General features: G+C 43.2%; 1 protein-coding gene across 5 annotated transcripts in view; it reads left to right on the plus strand.

Annotated features, from left to right (window-relative positions):
• Positions 1-22,220, plus strand: part of NEDD4L (NEDD4 like E3 ubiquitin protein ligase) — a 309,487-nt gene that overhangs the window by 227,709 nt on the left and 59,558 nt on the right. For all 5 annotated transcript variants that reach the window (XM_081097853.1, XM_081097852.1, XM_081097851.1 and 2 more), the window contains 4 exons: positions 13,411-13,461; positions 15,706-15,767; positions 15,927-16,029; positions 17,989-18,152. In XM_081097853.1, the coding sequence (XP_080953979.1) occupies positions 13,411-13,461; positions 15,706-15,767; positions 15,927-16,029; positions 17,989-18,152 (380 nt within the window). The remainder of the gene's footprint in view (positions 1-13,410; positions 13,462-15,705; positions 15,768-15,926; positions 16,030-17,988; positions 18,153-22,220) is intronic.

The following is a 22,220-nucleotide window of genomic DNA, read 5'->3' on the forward strand; positions in this document are numbered from 1 at the left end:
GAGGAACCATTGCGAACATACTGTGTGTCGTGCTGTTGCTAGGCACTGAGGGGGATACAAAGATACATAAAACTGTGCCTGCCCGAGGTTGCTTGTGCTTTTGCTGGAAGAGAACACATGTACGTGTAAAATGAGTCAAGAGAAAAAGGTCGTGTTAGATCCCAAGAGCCAGAAAGTGGTACCCGCAGTGATGGTCCCAGCCCCTGAGCCTGTGCACTTGGCCTCCGTGGCTCGGCCTGCTGGGACATTTGACCCACAAGAGATTTAGGAGCTGATCATGTCCAGCCCACAGCTTGACTATTTCCCATTCCATTGTTCTTCACTGTCTCTGGGTCTTTTCCCAAGAGCTGCTTCCTGCAAGTGCGCCTTCCTGTGTGTATTACCCTTTCCTCTTATGTTGATGGTGCCACTGTCTATTGGTCAGTTTCTCTTCTCCAATGAAATAGCAGTTCAGACTCCTGAAAGGAAACAATTCAAAGATAATGCCCTTGTGCTAACAAGAGAATCATTTCTGTAAATCAGTGATTGAGGGTAAGAAATAAAATCAAGGAAACAACTTAAATTTACAGAAGAATCAATCTATTACAATATCGTGTTCTATCATTTTGGGTAATTTGAATTTATCCTAGCTCAATCTGTTTACGTGAATGTAATGTCTTAGTGTAAACTACAGAAATATCCCTTTAAATAAGGAAAATATTTTTTTAAATGTATTTTTTATTGTTGATAGTATTACAGATATCTCCCATTTCCCCCTCTTCCCAGCACCTACCTACCCCCTAGGTCTTCACTATATTGTCCGTGTGCATGGGCTATGCATATAAGTATATAAGTTCTTTGGTTTATTTTAAGGGAACCTGAATTTTTCTGAGTTGTAGTGCATGATATTGATAAGAATCCAGGATGCCTGATGTTTAGTTGATCTCTGGGACCCTGATTATCCTAACTAAGTCTGCAGTGACCACATAGGAAAATGAGACAAGCCTGAGTTGGAATCCTGGGTCTGTAACTGCCTGGGCCCTGGTCCTGCTTACTGAATGACTTGAGCAGGTCACTTAAGTTTTTTAAACCACACTTTCCTCGTCTTCAAAATAGGGCTAATAATGGTACCGACCTCAGAGTTATTGGGATAATTAAGTAAGATAATACATGTAAAGTGTTTAGAACATTGCCTTAACATTTGTCTTTTCCTTTTCTTTCCTCTTGTCTTCCTTAAAAATATAAAATAAAATAAAAAACACTGTCTGTGGGCTGGGCGAGTCGCCGGGCTCTGGTCAGCGCACAGCCCTAAGGAGGCAAACGCTGCCCTGTGTGGTCGCCTTGGACAAGCGCACGATGGCACATTCAGCACCTTGGGGTCCCGTTTCACCTTGGATGGAGACCAGGCTCCTAAGTTACTTTTTTATGTGACAGTGTCTCCATGTATTTTTGTCCCTGGACTTGAACTGCATGTTGCAGGGTGGCAGGTTTCTTCCAGCAACACTCAAATGAAATAAATAAAGGGTTAAGTTGCAGACTGTAACGAATAACGATTTGTACCGTGACGGAGGATTATGTAGCGGTTACATTTAATGATGGTGGTTTGCTTCTAAATATTATCTTTAATCAAATCAGGTGAATGTTTGCAAATACTTTTGCTTCTAAACTGTAGTGTGCATGAGTGCGTATGTGCATACACACATCTATATGCGATAAGGTTGAAGAAAGCACATTGTTGAACAGTTTGGTCTGGTTCAAATAATAACTGTTCTGGAGTTTATGATTCTTTTTTATTTCCGTTCTTACTTGAATCTTAAGAGTAAAAAGAAGAGCTCTCCCACACAAGGCTGCTAATTGTCCGCATACCGTGTACTTCTGCATAAGGAACAGGAGAAGGTGCCTGTGTCTCAATCCCTTTGCAGGGAGAGAGAGATAGATCAGCTTGTTGTCGAACATCAATAACACTGATAGATTTCTTGGCTGCTAGACACTAGCTTTCCTTTTTTTGACAGACTGATGCCTAAAAAGAAAAATATAGTATGTACTAATGAATCAAAAACATTTTTCTGGCCCTGACTGGTTTGGCACAGTGGGTAGTGTCGGCCTGTGGACTGAAGGTTCCCAAGTTTGATTCTGGTCAAGGGCACATGCCTGGGTTGCGGGCTCGATCCCCAGTGGTGGGTGGGGGGAGGGGAGATGTGGGAGGCAGCCGATCCATGATTCTCTTTCATCATTTATGATTCTGTTTCTCTCTCCCTTTCCCTTCCTCTCTGAAATCAATAAAAATACATTTAAAAAAAGGTTTTTTCTCTATCTTTGTATAAACTGAATGTATTTTGGTTCCCTTTTAAAAATGTAACTCTGAAGCTACTGTGGCTTTAAAATGCCCTAAAATATTTTCTGTGGGTGGGTAGACTCTTTTGAGAGCTTTTACAGATATCAGTATATTTCATAAATAAATAAGCAATCTCTTCCCCTGTAGTGGCTCCTCTTAGGGATGAATTGGGGTTAGGGTAACAGAGAGGTTGGGAAGGATTCAGGTGTTACAAGATTTTAAGTCTCATAGTTAACTTTTCTCGGTTTTTCTCAAGATGGCATCCAAAGTAAATCTCAAGCTTATAATTTGTATTCTTGAAATGTGATTAAATAGTCCATTTATGATCTGCTGTATGTCCCACAAACTAGGTCCTGAAGGAACAGGCACTAATGTGCTGGTGTCTGGGTAGGATTTTTATCCAGCAATAAGAAAAGATAAGAAATGGGGTTATAGTTTGAATATAGGCAGCCAGGCCGACGTGACTGTTCAGACAGCACATGTTGGGTAAGAGTTCAGATCTTGGCTGTGCTCTTTACTGACTCTGACTTTGGACAAGTTACTTAGCCTGTCTGTGCTTTAGTCTGCTTGCCTGCAGCATGGTTGTTAGGAGGATTAGGGAGATCAGTTAGAAGAAGCACTTAGAATGTGCTGGGAACAGAGAGAGTGCCCCATACATACTAATTGTTGTTGATTTGCAGCTTACAGTGAATTGTGTCATGCAAACATCTGGGAAGGTTACTACCTCCAGCTTACGTACACGTTTTTTACTGCACTTTGTACCTTTAAGAAATGTCTTCAGGTTTACTATCTCATGAACTTAAGGCACCTGGTGATCCTCGCCAGGTTCTTCCCATCTAAAAGTGCTCATCCTCCCAACCACATCTCAGTGCTGTTATTATCCTCACTGCAGATGAGGACACTGAGGCTCAGACAGATTAACTTTATCAAGTCACCATTTCAAAAGGAATAGAGCTCAAGTGAGGCGACAGAACCACCCTCTCATTGCTGCCTTTCACAGGTGTTTGGTCCTCAGAGTCATCCAGGAAAGAAAAGAAAGGGATTCAGTCTATAGAAGTCTTGCTTGTAGTTTCTTTTTGGATACAGTAGTCAAAACAGTCTCCCCTCCATTCAGCATAGTGAGTAAGATTGAATGCAAGGAGCTCCGTGATGATTGAGTGTGTGATCGGGTGGGCAAGGTTTGCACTGTCTGTAGCTCTGTCTACTTTGTTAAGTTTTCTTTTAGTCTCTAAATTGAAAGTCGGTGCCTATTGCTTGACTTACAGGTCATTACAGAAAATTTCAAATTACTGCTTTGTCTAAAATTGACACTAAGGGCAAGAGAAACTGATATGACAGAAAAGTTTACTTCGTAAGTTCTGAGAAGTGTACCCATTTAAAGAAGCCAGCTGGAGGATAAGTATATATGGATATCCTTCTTCAAATAAGTGCTTAAGCTGCCCCATCCCAATATAAAGAGATGAACCCCTAAGAAATAGCATAGTGTTACAGAAACAAATGTAAGTGTTGGAGTGAGACTCTGGTTCAAATCCCAGCCTTGCCACTTTCTAATTATAAAAACAAAGTTATTCTTCTTTCCCTGATACTTCAGGGGTAGAGATAAAGGAAAATGAGTACTCTCACAGAACTACCCAGAGCACCTTACAAGGTGAGGGCAGGGCAGTGGAGTTGGACAGCAATTTTGTCCCATCCATGCCCATCTCCCTCCTCCCACCCCCTAGGGCATTTGGCAATATTTGGAGACATTTTTGGCTGTCACAGCTGGGGGACAGAAGTTGCTATTGCTTGCCATGAGTAAAAGCCGGAGGTGCTTCTGAAAACCCTACAGAGTATAAACTAGACAGGCCGTTACAACAAACTTTTCTAGCCTAAATTGCCTCTGGTGCTGAGGTGGAGAAACCCTGTGTTAGGAATAACACCTATTGAATCTAATTGTCCCATTTAATATCCAGTGACTTCGCAAGATAAAGTTGTTTTATCCACATTTTACAAATGAAAAGATTGACCTTTGGTGATGATTAAGAAACTTGCCTTTGGTTATTCATCTATTTCTAGATAAGACCTGGGATTTTAAACTAGGCATAGATTCACCCAAAACCCCTTTCACTATGACATTTGGAACCAGGCAGGGCAAGCCAACCATTTGAGAGGGATGGATAGAGATAGAGTCTCAGTTGCACTGAATGACTTTTGAGGTCCCTCCTAAGGATCACATTCTCTGATTCTATTTTGAATTGGGATTTTTTTAGCCCCAGTATTAGCATGGCTGGCAGATAGCCCTTGGCCATGGCCTGTGAAATGCCTGTGCTTTGTGCACCTGTGAGCATTATTCCTATTAATATCTCAGCCCTATCAAGCCAGAGGGCTAGGGTTCCAAACAGGGGCAGCCAAAAATGCACCCCCTCCCCCATCTCATCCATATTCACAGGCGGTTATTTTTACCAGCATGTAGATGGGCCCAGGTAGTCCTCCCTTGGGAGTAAGTAGAGGCACATGTGAGGGGAGCTGGCAACGAAGTACTTTATTCTTTTCTTCCTCACACTGCTTTCCTGCAGACTACTAAAGGAGGTGAACTATCCCCACCCCTCTGCCCATCCCTAGGTAAAATGGAGCTGAAATGAGAAAACATGTGACAAATGCACAAGGAGCAAAACCCTGTACCAGAGGGCCTCTAACTAGTGAACCCCTGATCTGCTGTCCAGATGGCCCCAGCCCTGGGGACAGGAGTAGAGTGGGGGTGGGGAGGGTCAAGCCTGAGTATAGTCTACATTTGAGGACTTTATACTTTTAAGAGATTTTAATGGAATGTTTACTCATCAGTTTAACAGGGAATCACAGTTTCTCTTTTGTGAACAAGGAGAAACTGTCTACGCCCTTCCACCTGAACTTAATCATCTCAGGTGAGGCCTGGGTACCAGTATTCTCAGAATTTCCCAGGAGATTCTCATGTTCACCAGGCCTGAGAGCCCTGGTTACCTCCCCCCTTCAGTCCTGCTCTTTCTGCTCAGAAGGACTTAGGTACCTGTTGACAATGTTCTGTCACAAGAGACTAGAAGGGGAGGAGTTGGGCCTCATTTCTTAACCTGTCCTCGGTAGACTTTGAGGGAGAAGAGGCCCGCACTCTGGTCTTAAATTCCCATCTGCTAGAATCTTAAATTAATATTAAGTCTCTCCTCATCCTTTAAAATTTTTAAGATACATGTAATCATTGGCTTAATTTTTCACAAAGCTTTCAAGTTTTCCTCTCCAGACTTTTTCTTACCAACATTGTATGGAACGAGGAAGAGTTTTTCCTCCTTCCTGGGGAGGAAGTTCTAAATACTTAATGAATTTTAAGGGAAACTTTTTAATAACAACCTAATTAATGGCCTGAGTTTATGATAGATTGGGTGTTCTAAACTGTAGTCTCCAAATGTTTCTATTTACTGGAAGAGGTCTAAAGAACTCTTTCTTGCATAAATTTCAGTAACACAATAAGTTGTTAGTTCAGTAGTTGTAAAAGATGCAATATCTAGTGTATTGAGTATTACGTGTGTGCTTTAAGTATATTTCATATCTTACCCAATACTTTGGATTTTTTTCTTCTATTGCTGTTTTTTAATATGTTTTCATTGATCTCAGAGAGAGGAATGGAGAGAGAGAGAGAGAGAGAGAGAGAGAGAGAGAGAGAGAGAGAGAGAGAGAGAGAGAGAGAAACATCAATCATGAGAGAAAATCATCGATCGGCTGCCTCCTCCATGCTCCCTACTGGGGATTGAGTCCACAACCCAGGCATATGCCCTGACCAGGAATCGCACCCTGACCTCCTGGTTACAGGTTGATGCTCAACCACTGAGCCACACTGGCCGGACTTGGAATTGTTGATATGGTTCATTTTAATAAAAAATATTGCCCATGAAATTGAATTAGCAAAACTGTCCTTATTGTTAAAAATAGTCAGCCATGTCAAGCTCATTTCCTGTCACTAAAAATTCTGACTTCATTTTTTAAATCAAATGAATGTGAAAATGAGTTGGATGGATTGTAAATACGCAAGAGGTCGTCATTCCAGGGGCCTCTTGTAGGTGAAGGAGACAGTGGATTTTCCACATTCTTCTTGCTCTCTTTGCTCTCTCAGGAGCTGGGCCTTTTCAAACCATCCTTCCTTTTGGGCTCCTGAGGTTTTTATAAGCAGCAAACTGCACACAGTAAGATTCAGGCAAGGTGAGAAGCATATATTTTTTGGGAAAACAGGGAAAGAGGGTCATGATTTAGGAAAGGAGATGCCATAGAAGGCAGACATGGTTCTCAGGCAGCTCAGGGTTAGGGAAAGATCTAGAAAATGATTTATTTACAACTGCCCATGCCCAGCACCCTGGAGAGTCTTTGTGTATCCCCAGGGGTACTCATCCTTCACTGGAAAGAGCTCTGCTTAGGAAGCTATTGGAGGGGGAGGCAGGTAGTAAAATAATAAAAATTATTCAGCCCCATTTCTTTCTCCAACTTGACTCATTTCATTTTTGTATTAAAATATAAAGAAAGAGAAGGACATGTATAATAACATACACAGACAAATAATGCCAAGATCATCTTCCTTGCATGTTTAAAGATTGCAAGAACTGTACATTATCTGGCAAATGTAACCGCTGTGGCATAGCACACCTAGTTTTCTGAAGAGCATGGGGGAGCCTGTTAATGCTTTTCCTTAAGTCCCTGGTATATGAGTTACAGGCTCTCTAGCTTGGTGGTGAGAGCGTGCACTTTGGAGCCAGACTGCCCGGATTCACAACCTGGCTACTACTTTCTAGCTTAGTGACTTTGAGCAATTTTTTTTAACCTGCTAATAACAGTTTCCAACACAAGTTAGGTGAGCTACACATCAGCTTATTCTTTCTCACCAGGGTACAGCTAGAGCTTTTCCCCCAGCAAACTTTGATGGAGTCCACTGGCCAGAGATATGGTGTCAGCCAGAGTACGGCCACTGAAAGACACACAATGTGAGTTCCAGTCAGTTCTCCTAGGTCTGGGTCACCAAGCATGTCTGGGATACAGGGGAAGACTTCTCTTTACCATCAGGAGAATAAAGGAGATGGACATTGGGTGGCACAGAGTGGGGCTAATGATACTCTGCCCCGCAGGTGGCCCCACTGCGCGGACGGGACAGTGTGTCCTGGACGGGACAGCAGCACCCGTTGCTCCTTCCCTTTTTGTAGCCTTTCCTCCACCATCTCCAGAGTCTGCTTTATGTCACTATCAACTCAGTGACATTGGTGTCGTTGTTGCTGCTTTATTAACAGCTCCTGAGTATTTCTGATGGGGACTGTGTTAAGGGCTTCTAATATGTAATCTTATTCCCTCACCACATGGTGAACAAACTCCCTGCTGGCAAGGAGTCTGGGAGCAGAACCCTTCTGAAACGGACACTGTGCCTTTCACTCCCCATGTGGTCTAGAGCCTCATCCGAACAACTTACTGCCCCCCTGAGCACTCTTTCTCCTCCAGAATCTCCCCTCCAATCACTTCTCCCTCCAGCTGTCAGGGGACATTTCTAAAGTGTGTTCTGGTGCTTTCCTGGTGAATTTGGGGAAGAACATGTGCATTTGGAGGATTTCATCCTTGCACCTTTTTGTTTTACTTTTAGTAGAATGCCACTTGACTACTTGATTATGGTAACATCAAGGACATACTGTTTTGAAACAGTTCCCCTCGAATGCCAGAGGCACCAGGTGGGGCAGCGCTGGCTTGTGCAGCGGCAGGTTGGCCTTGCAGGCCGGACTCACTCTGTTCCTTCCTGAGCCTCCGCAGTTCAGCCGTCCACACGACAGGGGCTAATGTGGATGACAAGTGGAAGGAGTGTGACGACAAAGCTGACGTCACCCTTTAGAGAGGACTGAGGCAGCGCCTGAAAGTGCATCTTGGCCTCCAGGTGTCTCTCCAGACAACAGCTGTGGGAGTCCCTGTGTTCGTAGCATGTTGTCTGACAGCTTCTGTAAAAGTTTCTCAGCTATTCATTATTTAGGTAATTCCAAGAGCATGTTGCTGATCACCCTAAAGATAGAGCCCCATGGCCTCCTCTAGGCGGTCCTTATGCCTCAGAGGGGAGAAGAGGCACCCGCCTTGGAAGACAGCAGCACACAGGAGAGGTGCATTTCATGGTGGTCATTTTCCCGCGGTTTGTAAGATACAAACATCAAATCATACTATAGCTTTACTCTTTAATTCCTTTTCTGTAGCTTATGTTCTAATTCCTCCAGACTTCTGTCCCATTTGTCTTGAGAAATTCTCAATATAATTTTCTTAAAAATCACTACTTAATGATTGCTATGATAAACCCCAGCCATTGGTAGTACTGGCTGGTTTTCATTTGCTATAAGTTCTGTGGCTTTTAAACTTTTGATGATGTTACACAAACAAAAATTAATTTTAGGTCAAAATTTAGCACACACACTCATATAAGTACGTAACTGAAATAAGTTTCTCAAAACAGTACTTGCTCAATATTTCATGTGAGACACTAATATTTTCCATTATTTTTAATTTTTTAAAAAAGCTTCTTGTGAACTACTCACAGTTGAAACTACCTTAATGTAAAGCTGCACTATTCCGTGCAGTCATTGTACCTTGCAGGAAGTGCCAGCTCTCTGATGCACCTTCCTAATGAGCCTTTCTGGCCCCCGCTTGCCCTGCGAGCACCCTCCCTGCTTCCAGTGCCTTTCTTCCCATGTGGTCCTGCGCGCTCTTTCTCGGCCTCCTTGGGAAATGCACGGCCCTCGCCTCATTTACCCATGACCTCCGTGGTCATTCGTGTGCAGTGAGATTCAGATCATGTCCTTCAAGTGCAGTTCTGACCTAAAGAAAGACTTTGCTGTTTTTTTTCATGTGTTCTTTGTGCAATTGTGTCTCGTTCATTTGTGAAGACAACTGAGCCTGGCGGGCACTCGGTGCCGGCAGCTCTGGCCCAGCGTACGCGCAGGAAGCCTGGGGAAATGCTCCAGCGCCATGGTAGGGTTCACTGGCACTGCCAGAACAGTCCCAGCACTGGGTTCCAGTGGCATTGACACCAAAACCCTTCTTATTTGAAAGGGAATAGTTATTTAAAAGCAGGGAGAGGCACACTTTCCCTTCAGGGAGCACAACTGTGCCATTCCCTCCCCACCTCCTCCTGTCTGCACCTCCACACGTGTCCTCTAAGGGACCCCATGAGACTTGCAACCAGGGGACCAAGGGGCAGCAGCAGCTCGTCCCAGGCTAACCCCCTGAACCTGTCTCCGAGGCCCCTTTTCTCTGACTTCCCAGTGAGCCAAAGCAGCCCAGCCTAGGCTCCCCTGTTGCTTCTTCTATGCCCTTCCTGTTGCACTGTTTTTGCTGTTGTCAATAAACTCTTGCTTGCTTTCTAAATAAATAAATAAGTAAATAAGTAAGTAAATAAATAAATAAATAAATGCGGGAGGGGTGGTCCTGAATATAGTTAATCGTCGTTTAGAGAGCAAGCGCTAAAAGAAAGTGTTGGTATGAATTTCACTTTTACCTTCTATGACAGGTTTCAGGGGCTCTGTTTTGAGCTATGACATTGGAAAAATATTTGATGGCTTGTCAGAAGGGAACATTTATAATTGGTACTAACCTGTACATTTTCAGCCTCTAGAATAGTATGACAGGTAATTGAGGTTGAAATTGATAGCTTTTACCACTTAAAAATAAGTTCAATAAATGCCAGTAGTCACTGTATGAGTTAAACTAATTGGGGTTTTGTAATCACTTCTAGTTAACATGAAGTTTGATGAAAATAACTTTGTAGTGGAAATTATTCAAAATTGATTTGCTATAACATGTTTTTATAATATTGGTGTAAGATGTCATTCTGTGGCATGATGACCTGAGGATATGGTGATAGCCTCAAATGTCTCTACAGGGCCTGCAGGTGGGGATCCCTCCTCCTGGCACCCTGTTTCTGTCTTGTTACTGTCACACCCAGGTGTCCTTGAGACACGCCTGCTTCTCATCTCGCACAAAGGTCACTAGTCTGCCCTCTGAACCCCCACTAAGCTCTTCTGCGGTATTGAAGACATGTTTTAAAATTGGTATAGTGCCATTAACCTAAGTGCTTTACATTCCCTACAATTTCTTCGGTTTGGGCAGCAGTGGGATGTTTTGAAAGCAGGTCTCACCAACACGTTCCACTGATGGATGAAACCCTCGGTTAAGCCCGTTCCTTTGGACCATGTGCTGTTCTAGACTTGATCCCTATTTTATTTTAAAAATTCTTTGATTTTAGTCATCCTTGATGTCCAACAGACATAAGGGCCTTGTGTGTACTTTAACCCTGAGGTTGCTCCATCTTTGGCAGTTTTAGAAATTGTTTTTCAATGCAATGGGAAGACTCGTTAAGGTACAAGTGAGGCTGCCTCAGGCCTCGGGGATTCAGCAAAACTATTGCATTGGAGGGAAGAAGTAGAGTCCAAACCGGACGTGGTGTTAACAATAACATAGCAAATAGCATTTTCACAGAACTCCCCACCCGAGTCTCAGCAAACTGTGCTCTCAGCCTCGACTGTGGAGAGCCACCATCTCAGTAAGATTCTCCTTCGCTGTTGTGGCCCGACGTGGCCGGTGCCTCTTCTGGTGTCTGGACAAAGCTGAGACATTTGATCAGTTCAGAATTCTTAACGTCTCCCCAGAAAAACAGCATGGGCGTGCAGCTGTTATGTGGATTTTTGTTGCAGTGCACTGAGGTTAACGATGGGTGAATGGCCGTTTAATGGTATCAGGTTATGACCGGAGCTCTGAGTGAGGTGATCTCCTTCTGGCATTTGCATCCCATCTCCGTTTCTTTCCCAGCATCAGCACCAGTAGCAGGAGGAGAGGGGACAAGTAGCAATTAGGTAGACAGGCAATTTATGGTCAGTAATCAACACACTTCTTGCTTTAATTTTTTATTGTAGAGTTAACTGATAATTACACTGGTTTTGTAATTATAAATAAACTGGCCAGATTGGGGCTGGAATGCTCCCTAACTCTTTGGACAGCAAAGCTGCCTTCCTTTTCTGAGCCTTCTGCAGGCTGCTGCTTTTGTTAAGATCTATAGCATTGCCCGGCCATTGTGGTTTAGTGGTTGAGCGTCAACCTTTGAACCAGGAGGTCATGTTTTGATCCCCCGTTAGGGCACATACCCAGGTTGCGGACTCAATCCCCAGAAGGGGGCGTGCAGGAGTCAGGTAATCAGTGATTCTCTCTCATCATTGATGTTTTTTTTCATCTCTCTCCCTCTCCCGTCCTCTCTAAAATCAATAAAAATATATTTTAAAAAATATATACAGCATTTATTGGCACCTCCTAGCCTTGTGCTAGATGAGGTATATCCATGGTGGGTTATAGCAAATGTAGCTAAGAAAACAAATGAGAATCTCGTCATAAGGATTGGGCTTATCTCATGCTTCCTGCACACCAGCAGTAACTTTGATTTTCCATTATCCTTCATGCATCGTTTAGAGGAGACAGATAGCTTTCTAGTTAATTACATTTTTTAAATTACCTAAAAGGAAATCCTAAGCCTGGAGCAAATCATGTCACTAACTCTCATTTATATTTACCTGCTGCTGCTTTTTAAATGCAAGAAGAGACGTTTTCCAAGTACATTTGAGAAGTGGTTTCCATAAATGATAAAAGTCCACGGCAGACTAGTAAAGAGTGTAAATAAGAGCCCAGATTCAGAGTGAGAGGTCTGGCCTCAAGGTGGCTGTGGGACAGGGCTTGCCAGGTTTTAGGCATTTCTGAATGTGGTAGGTGCCACTGCCTGTTTTTATAAGAGGGTTATAGAAGTCCTTGTGTCTGGTTTGTGCCTAGGGCCAGGGCAGTGGCTATGACGCATGCACTCTAACAGCAGGACATAGTGCAAACAACTTGTCAGACACCCCATGGGCCAGGTCATGACCCCTGAACTGAGTTACACCTTCCCATGTGCCTCCCAGAGCCTGAAGAAGCACCTGTGAGAATTTCTCTGAGTGAATTTCATCTAAGTCTATTTTAAGTCAGAAAGATCTGTGCTGTGTAGTAGATGGAGAGGGGAAGAAGCATGGTGGGTCTACAATTTAACCAGTAACTAATCCATGAACTTGGATTCTGAAGCAATGTACTTACTAGATTGAAATGAGGCCATTTTTTATAAGTAATGTATACAATTTATTAATAGCTAGACTGTGCACTCTTTCCCTAGACTCTCAGCTCTCAGGGATCTCTTTAGTTTATTGCACTTGATCAATAAATTCCGGGTGGGCAAAAGTAGGCTTATAGTTGTAAGTATGTGAGACACAGTTTATGCTTGCATTATTATTTATTAACTATTTTGTAATATTCCAGATGAACAACTGTCAACCTCCTTTTGCCACACCTGTATTTGTTAAAATGTTCCCAACATGTCTTTACTATCTTCTCTTTAAATTGGTCCAGCTATGACCCCCAAGTCTCGATCAACCTGAGTGACACTTGACAATCATATTGTCCTCAGGTCCAATAGATGACCTATCACCTGTTCTAAACTAATCAAATGTCTCAGCTTTGTTCAGACACCAGAAGAGGCACCTGCCATGTTGGGCCACAACAGCGAAGCAGGCCCTGCCAAGACCACACCTTGTCCTCACAGCAACCAGAGAATATAGGCACTACTAGTATTAATAGGCCTACTTCATTAGTGGGGAGCCTGGTGACCAGGAAGACCTGTGACCTGCTCCAGGCTCCTATCTAGGTAGGCCGGTTTGAGTCCAGGCTCTTAACCAAGTAATCTTCGGTCCCATATCTCAGTACCAGGCAGGGAAAGTAAGGCAGTCCACCAGTTAGATACTGGGATGGTAGCTCTCCACAGTCGAGGTTGAGAGCACAGTTTGCTGAGACTTGGGTAGTGGACATCCCATAAAGCCTCAGGCATCTAAAGGTCAGGTGTATGGGGCCTGGGCTCACCTGTCTCCCAGATGACAGCTATCTGGGCCATCTGCCTTGACCCATCCCCGTGGCACCGTAGTGTCAGGCCCTGGACCTTTGTCTCTGTCTGTAAAGAAATGTTTTAAGAATGCTGACACTCTGAAATCAATGAGAACATTAACTCTCTGCTCTCTTCTCAACAGACACGAGACGACTTCCTGGGACAGGTGGACGTGCCCCTTAATCATCTCCCGGTGAGGATGGTTATCTGCTTTCTATTGCCTGTTGTGAGCAGTGACTTCTCATTGTTTGCAGCTGGATATATTTTCAGAGTAATATTTTCTCAACACAGTGGAGAAGGCTGAAATAAAGAGCCCTAGTTTCCCCCCCTCCGCCCCCCCCCCCCACCCCCACCCCAGAAAGTGGTCTTTTCATGGGGATAGGAAAGAATCAAGTGTATCTGAATCTCCAAGTATGCCAGTCAATGTCACCTGCATTTTGCTCTTCTCTTTGGTCTTCCTTTGTCAATTCATGCAAAACAGCTCCCTTCCTCTGTCAGACCCCTCCTAGTCACTGGGGTGTTTTTGCTTTCAAATTCATCCTCTGTATCTAATGAAACATGTTTTCCCTTTGTCTAGAACTGCACATGCTATTTCTCTGGCCTACATCTCTACAAGCTGGTGGTGCCAGAATTTGCTATATGGCTTTCTCAGTCAGCACAGACAAAAGATGCTGCTGCTTCTGAGTGAACTTGTCACTCAGCTTTAGAAATAGGAGTTAGTATGTGTGGTGTAGCTACCATTTCCCTCTGCTCAGATGAGCAGCAAAACACTTAGATCTATTGACAAATAACCGAGGTTAGAGATGCCCCTGAGGAAATATAGACAGACTGTGGGGACAAGACCTGGAGGCCTTGGTGAGCAATAGATCACCTCATATTCCAGCTTGCTTTTCCATATTGTTCCACCATTCTCTGGCTCTTGGGCAACACAAAGTGATTGAAATAGCAGCCAAGAGAGGGTAAGTCAAATGGTTCGCAGTGAGATTACAGGTAATTACCAGCCAGACCCTATTTGACCTTGAAGGCATAGAAATAATTTTCAGTTTATTATAAGCAAAGGAAGAAACCATCGGCAGCTTAAAGCAGGGAATGACAAATAGATAACATGTATATATATATATATATATATATATAGCCAATATGCTAAGTGTCCATCCAACCAGTAGCTATGACGCACACTGACCGCCACGGGGTGGATGCTAAATGCAGGAGCTGCCGAGCTACAGTGACTTGGCAGCAGTGGTTCTCGGGTGACGACGCACCCCAAAACTAGAGAAGAGGGAGCCCAATTCCTCACAGGGCCATGCGATTCCACCTTCAGCCTTGGGTTATATTGTTGCTGGGGCACTGTTGGCCCTGAATCTGGTTTATTGCACACTTGCATTTGAGTTCCACACCCTGTACAACAGCAACCTTGCAGAGTGCCCTCTCGCACTCCAGGACCCCTCGGGGGATGTCAGAGAGCTGGTTTGGGCCCAATCCCCACAGGCCAGGCCAAGGGACCCCACCTGCCAGAGGGACCTGGCTCACTGCGCAGACACCCTTTGAGCCACAGTGGGGAGGGACCTGCGGGCGGTTGGCTCCAGGGCATGTCTTGCCCCTCTTGCCCAGTCCCGCCCCGCCCAGATCTGCCCCACTGGCCACCTTCTAATTAATTTCCTTTCAATGTGCGCGAATCTGTGCACCAGGTCACTAATTTCAAATATAAATGCATATACACACACCCCTCTCATTCAAAAAAAAAAAAATCATGGTATTGTGGTCTCTCTTGTTACAGAAGTAAATATTCTAAATTGTGTTTCATTAAAGAGCCTAGGTTTTTGAGATTTTACTAATTAATGAAATAGTAACATTTATTTTTCTAATTTCCTTCTTTGATTAAGCACAATCTTTTGATTTCTTTGAAAAATGGATAAATGTTACAATTGCATTCATAGCTTCATGAAATAAGCAGCAGCAAAAGGTAGATTGATGGTGCCACCTAGGACGATCTCTGTGGAGGAGATAACCTTTCATTTGTCTAGGCTGATGACAATGTTAAAGTAAAATTATTCCCTTCACAGAATAGATCTTGCATACTTTCCTGTTAACTCCATCTTTAGGTTTCTTGGATGACCACTGGTTCTCTACGTTAACCAGTATGTGAGATTGAGGCCTCCACCCTGCAGTTAGGAATTATGCTTGGCATTGACCACAATCATTTTGTCATTTGTCTAAGGCCGGGTTGGCTCCTAAAAACAGGTGTTGATAGTGACATCTAGTGGATCTTGAGTGACTAAAGTCTGGGACCTATAAAATGTTAAATAATTGTCCAAGGAATTGAGGAACCGACTCTGTCTTTCATTCTAAAATGAAAATGTACTCTCTGTAATCCAGTCTGGTGTACCTAACAATACAATATCTCAGGGGTATTGAAACTTACTTTTTCTTCCTGCAGACAGAAGACCCAACCATGGAGCGACCCTACACGTTTAAGGACTTTCTCCTCAGACCAAGAAGGTGAGGCCTTAGGGGCAGGGGTCCATTATGCCTTGGTTATTGGTTTCTCTGAGGAAGATTTAGCAACTTTTCCTGTTTTACCTTTTTTAAAAGTCATCATAAATATGAAAGATATAACCAAGCCATATCCTTTATAACCAATGTTCTTCTATCATACAGTCATAAATCTCGAGTTAAGGGATTCTTGCGATTGAAAATGGCCTATATGCCAAAAAACGGAGGCCAAGATGAAGAAAACAGTGAACAGAGGGAAGACATGGAGGTAAGAGCATCAGGCCTTGGTCGCTCTTCCTTGCCTAAGATCATGTGACTATTTCATTGTAAGATTTTATTATTTAAAGAAATAAAAGTTTATAAAGCTTTTAAATATGAAAAAACTTAAAAGTGCCCGGGAATCTGTCTTTGATCATCTACCAGTATGTTTGTTTTTAGTAAAAAAGATTAACTTTTCATCTTACATTACAACACTAATAATTGAAAAGATTTCTCTTTATAAAATGCTAAACTCATATTAATAGCCCCACCCCTTTGTGAATTCTCCTCATATATTTAATTCTGTTATTACTTTGGACTCTCAGCCCTTTGTAAATTCCATTTAGCAAGTGGAATTGCTTCAAAGTGGATCAAGTGATTTAGAAAATCTTTGCCAGGTCTCTCACTCATTTGACCCACAGGTGACAGTGTGAATCAGGCAAGCTTTCCTCTAGAAATGCCATTTTGGAATGAGCTGTCAGGGGAATTTTCTTTCTTTCCCTCCTGGCCTCGCTGCCTTTTAACACATTGCGTACCGCATAGAAATCTCTGTAAGACATACGCCAGGGACCGCACGTTTTTGGGCAAACTGCACGTTATTTAAATCATCATAATGCACTTTAGATGTTTTTCAATAATTATAACATTTTTATTTACAAAAACAATTAAACAATTAAAGTTCCTAGTACTTTTTTAACGCATCGTACTGCGTAAAACATTTTCCTCTATGAAGAGGGACCAAACAAAATTTACATAAGTATCTAGATTCGCTCCTTTTTCCATGGGCATGAAAAACGAGAACACTCATGAGTGGTCCTTAACAGATGGCGCGCGAAACACGAGAAAACTCCTGAGCGTACGAAATGTGTTAACTTGCTAGTCACATACCTAATCCGTGGGTCCTATTGTACCTTCTCAGCACGTCCTTCAGATAGTGCTGTTTTGTTAGAGTCTCATCTTGTCCTGAAAATGTCCACTAAACAAGGCCTCTCTATGGCTTGTTTTACACATCTGTTTGCAGCTGTTGCATATATGTGATATGTGACTATGTGGGCAAGTCAACTGAGCCTCCCTCAGACCAGAGGTCGGATTTCCAGGCAGTATTTCATCTGTGAGCTTTCATCTGTGAGGAGGAGTGAAGTGGGAGGTAGACAGTCATGAATGTTAAGATTGCACAAGCACATCAACAGATTCTTATCTCAAATCCAAGGAATTTTTTTTATACTCTTCTAACCTCCCAACCGTAGTAACCCGTGAATTACTTCATTTTCCAGTGACTTTACTAGGGGATGTTAGGAAGGAATACTTAATGCCTAAAATATGTGTTGCAAAAATGTAACTGGTACCATGAAGCCTGTTTATGTGGCCCCAGCAAGTAGGGGGTGTAAGTAGAATGCCACAGCATTCAGACATCTCTGGCTCCCGGGATTGTACTGGATGGGAAGTGTGAGTTTCACCCCCAAAGCCAGCTTCAGGGCCAACCTCCCACCTGGTCACTGGTGCTGCAATTTTTGTTAGAACACACGCAGTGCAGCTTATCTCCCAGCTCCCCTTTGCCTTTGGGAGGTGTTGAAAAGATGGCAGGTGTAACAGGACCCGCGTCGGTGCCCTGGCTTTGTACAGCCTTGGAGGCCTTTGGGTCAAAATAACGAATATTCAATGTGGAAGGAGTAGAATGTGACTTAGGAACACAGCAGACAGTACATTACCAACTCTCTGTGGCTCCTTCTAGTAGTCATCTTAAGGCAAAATGGCCACACTTAGTTGACTATTGCTCAAAATATTTTAATACTACTCTCCTGGAATTTGGGGTTTTTTTGCCCCTTTTGGGGAATTTCTTCAGATATGGCACATGAAGCCACTGCAGGAGCCAGAGAGCAGCGGAGCAAGGACACAGGGGGCACTGTGAGTGTCTTTTCCTCGCCTGAAGATCCAGCCTCATGACCTTCCCTGTGATCTTACTCCACAGCACGGGTGGGAAGTCGTGGACTCAAATGACTCAGCTTCTCAGCACCAGGAGGAGCTTCCTCCTCCTCTGCCCCCTGGCTGGGAAGAGAAAGTGGACAATTTAGGTCGGACCTACTACGTCAACCACAACAACCGATCCACTCAGTGGCACCGACCGACACTGATGTGAGTACTGTAGGATGGTTAGGAACACACGTCATCGTCTGCAGGTAGGGCCAAACGTGGCAGCTCTTTGAGCCGGGCCTGGGAAATATATCTCATGTCTGTAAAAGCACGTGGTGGTATGGTACCTCAGGGTTCCCCTTCATTGAGTTCAAGAGCATGGCAGCCTGTCAGAATTTGCATGTGATGAGGAAGCCCTTGCCTTTGATCGCATTCTGCTATTTTATGAACTAACTAGAGGCCCAGGACATGAAATTCCTGCACGGGGGCGGGGGGGGGGGGGGCTCCCTCAGCCCAGCTTGTGCCCCCCCCCCCCCAGCCCAGCTTGTGCCCACTTGCAGTCCAGGAGGATGTCCGTGGAGCGGGCCTAAGCCGCAGTCGGAAATCCTTAACACTGCCGCAGAGCAGGAGAGGCTCCTGCCACCGCCACTGAGCTCACCAGCTGTGAGCCTGGCTTCTGGCTGAGCAGCGCTCCCGCTGTGGGAGCGCACTAACCACCAAGAAGCAGCTCCTGCGTTAAGCATCTGCCCCCTGGTGGTCAGTGTGTATTATAGTGAAAGGTTGTTCTGCCACTTGGTCGATTTGCATTAATATAGGATTGATTTTGTCTTTTTTTAAAAAAAATATTTATTGATTTTTAGAGAGAGGAAGGGGGAGAGAGAGAGCAATACTGATTTGTTGGCTCCACTTATTTATGCATTCATTAGTTGATTTTTGTATATGCCCTGACCAGGGATCAAACCCACAACCTTGGTGTATTGGGACAGTGCTCTAACCAACTGAGCTACTAGGCCAGGGCTGTCTGTCTTCTTTATATAGATTTGTGAAATACAAAGCAGAGGTTACATTTCTTAGATTTGTCTTTTCTTTGGTGATATCATTTCCCTCTTCTTCAGCTTCCTCTTCTCACTAACCCAGGATGGAAAACAAGAAGCAAATTGGCCTTGCAGTGTTCTTTTCCCCCTTAAGATTTGGGATTTTTATTCCCTTTAATTACTTGATTTAGAAACCCTCTTAAAATTTTTGGTTTTCCCTTTTTTGAGAAATTTCTTTATCACCCCTTTGATATAATTAGGAACACATGGGATTGTTGCGAACTCAGAATTAGTAATTACTGCTTATTCTGATCCCTCCCCAACCTCATGGATGCATTGCACTGATTACCGTTTTGTTTACTTGGCAATTTTTGGTTTGATGATACCAAATAAACACTAGTTAAATCTCAGCTACAATAAAAAAGGATTCGAAGTAGCTTGTTTTTATTTACCTATTTCTTAATTTATTTTTATTGTTGAGAGTATTACAGATATCCCTTTTTTTCCTCCCATTGACCCTTTCTACCCCACACCTCCCTCCCCCGCAACCCCAGGCCTTCACCACACTATTGTCTGTGTCCATGGGGTATGCATGTAAGTTCTTTGGTTAATCTCTTCCCATTCACCCCCACCTTCTCTCTGAAATACATCAGTCTGTTTTATGCTTCTATGTCTCTGGGTTTATTTTGTTCTTTAGATTCCACATATGAGTGAGATCATGCGATACTTGTCTTTCTCTGACTGGCTTATTTCACTTAGCTTGTTTTTAAATCACAGTATACCTCAAGATCTAAAACTGTTAATATGCAATAAACGGTTAAAAAAAAGTATTAAAAGAAGGAAAAGAAAAAATTATTCTAGCAATCATGAGTTCGCTAGCAGCCAAGATAAGGAGGTAATTATCAATGAGTTATATAATTGCAACAGGTACCAAAGGCCAAGTATATCAGGTGAGATAATTTTCTCCTTAACCCAGACTCTGAAGGAAATTTGCTGATGATATTTTGAAACAAGGGGTATTAGCAGTATGATGGATGAATGGTGTTGTTGATAACTCTTCTCTTTAGAAATTTCAAAGATATCCTGGGTGGGGAAGGTAGCCAAGAAGTTTGGTCTGGGTTTTGTTGATTTAGAACTAGAGTTTGCAGAATCTTCAGCAACAAATAGCCAGGCCTTCCTACGCCTCCAGATGGGTTCTTGTGAATATCAGCTGTCCTTGGTCAGCTTTGGACTGCCTAGCGTGGACATCAGCTCATTGCCCCCAGGACAACAGAAATATCAGAACATTGGGGTGATGCTAAACTCTTTTTTATTGTAATTTTTTCCCATGGAAATGATTTAGTGATCTTTTATATTAAATTAAAATTTTACTATTTCCCTTTGGTTAATGGCCATAGCTGTTAAAACTGTTGTAAGTCATTTGATTGCGCTAGCTATTTGTAGTTTTTTAAAAAACGGACTCACCTTGGACTTGGTAATATGTAGTGATCAGAAGAATCTTGGTAGTGATAACCCTAAGCAAAACATCATAACCTACCTTTGCTAAACATTGTAAGAAAGTACCTTAAAACATAGCGCTCTGTTGGGACCAGTATGTCATGTGACCTCTGTAGGAAAGTGACCACTAGCAACTCACAAAGGAAGAAATACTTATGGCCAATACATCTATGGTAATTTTTCACCTTTATTAATAATTACCATGTACTAGTAAACTGAAATCTATATTTGGAGGATAAATGGTGATAATTGCAACTTTAGCTTCCTCCCAGAGTTGTGAAACTAATGAGAGAATCACTGAGAAAACACTTTATGTTGTTTTCTAAACATACCATCTTTGGTGTCTATGTACCAAAGAATTAAACCAAAACAGAAGATGTAGCTTGTGTAATGCTGGCAAAGCAGGAGCCCAGAAGCAACATGGGAAGATGCAGTTCTTCATCCAAGTACAGGTCCACATGTAGTTTAGGGAGAAGTCAGTGACATGACCATCCCCATCCATCCCTGAGGCAGCTGAGCTCCAACGAGAGGCGGAGCCAGGAAAGACACGGCAGGACTCGGGGTGGAGCTCGTGGAACGGCTCTTTTCCAGGTGATGTCTAGAAAGCCAAGAAGAGTTAGATAAGGAGAGTGGGTTTCCATAGTGACCTCTTGATCCCATCTGTGCTGTTTGAGAACTCGGGGTTCTTTCTCCTTAACTTTATTTGGCTCGGCCTGAAGCCCTCAAGCCTTCCAGAATTAAGGGATTATTTTTTTTAAGGGATTATTTTAATTCAGAAATAATTGTTTTCAGAAGTCAGTTTTTACAGAATACTCTAGTACTCTTTGGAGGAAAATTGATAATGAGAAGTCTATATTAATCGGCTGTATCTGAGAAAATCACATAGTGATTACCGATTACCATGTGCTAATCGAGAATTGTGACACTCCTGGTGATTCTCATTTCTTACCTTGTGCCTCAAACTTCAAACCCTCTAAAAATTGTTCACCCTGAAAAAATATCGGTGCCCTCAGACTGTTTTTAAAAGCTCTGTTTCCATCCTGTCTCCTTCAGACTCGCCACCGCAGTCATAAACATGCAGGCACCCAAGTGGCCCAATCATGCAAGCTGCTTCCTCATTACTTCATCTTCTTTTGGGCTCCATGGCTGTGCTGCTTCCCTCCCCTCCCCTCCAAAAAGAGGGGGGGAAACTAGAACATGCCCTTCCCCGGCTACCGCCAGCCTAATGCACCTTCCTCTGGGGAGCCAGACCCCTTTAGGCAGGCGTCCCTGCAAAAACCTTGGGCTTCCCCAGTCCTGGCTCGGAGCATAGAATATTCTAATTCCCTGTTGGAGCAGATCTATCCTTTGCACCTGGCACAAAGTCGGCGCTCAGCCAGTGCCTTTAACTGAATGACTGACTACAGATGAGTCACTTCTGAAAGTGATCATACACATGGTTTCCTGAACTGTCTAGGACAGGTTTAGGTCTGGATACATACTTTAGAACAGAAGGTGACCAGAGAAGACACCCCAGCCCCCTCAAGTTTGATGGTGGCTTTTAAAACACCCCTAATTTTAAATTTGTCCTTTTCCTATTTTAACATAAACTATAGACTTTTTACTGTAAAAACTACAGTTTTTTTTAAAAGGTGGGGAATTACATGAAGATGATAAATGAGGATGAACTTGTTAAACTCACCTAATTTGCACTTATTTTAGCTCTCTAAAATACTTTGTACATCTTTCCCTGTCTTAGCAGTAGTGCAGTCATATAGTC

This window comes from Myotis nattereri, assembly GCF_964212035.1.
Source record: "Myotis nattereri genome assembly, chromosome: 8".
Taxonomy (NCBI): domain Eukaryota; kingdom Metazoa; phylum Chordata; class Mammalia; order Chiroptera; family Vespertilionidae; genus Myotis; species Myotis nattereri.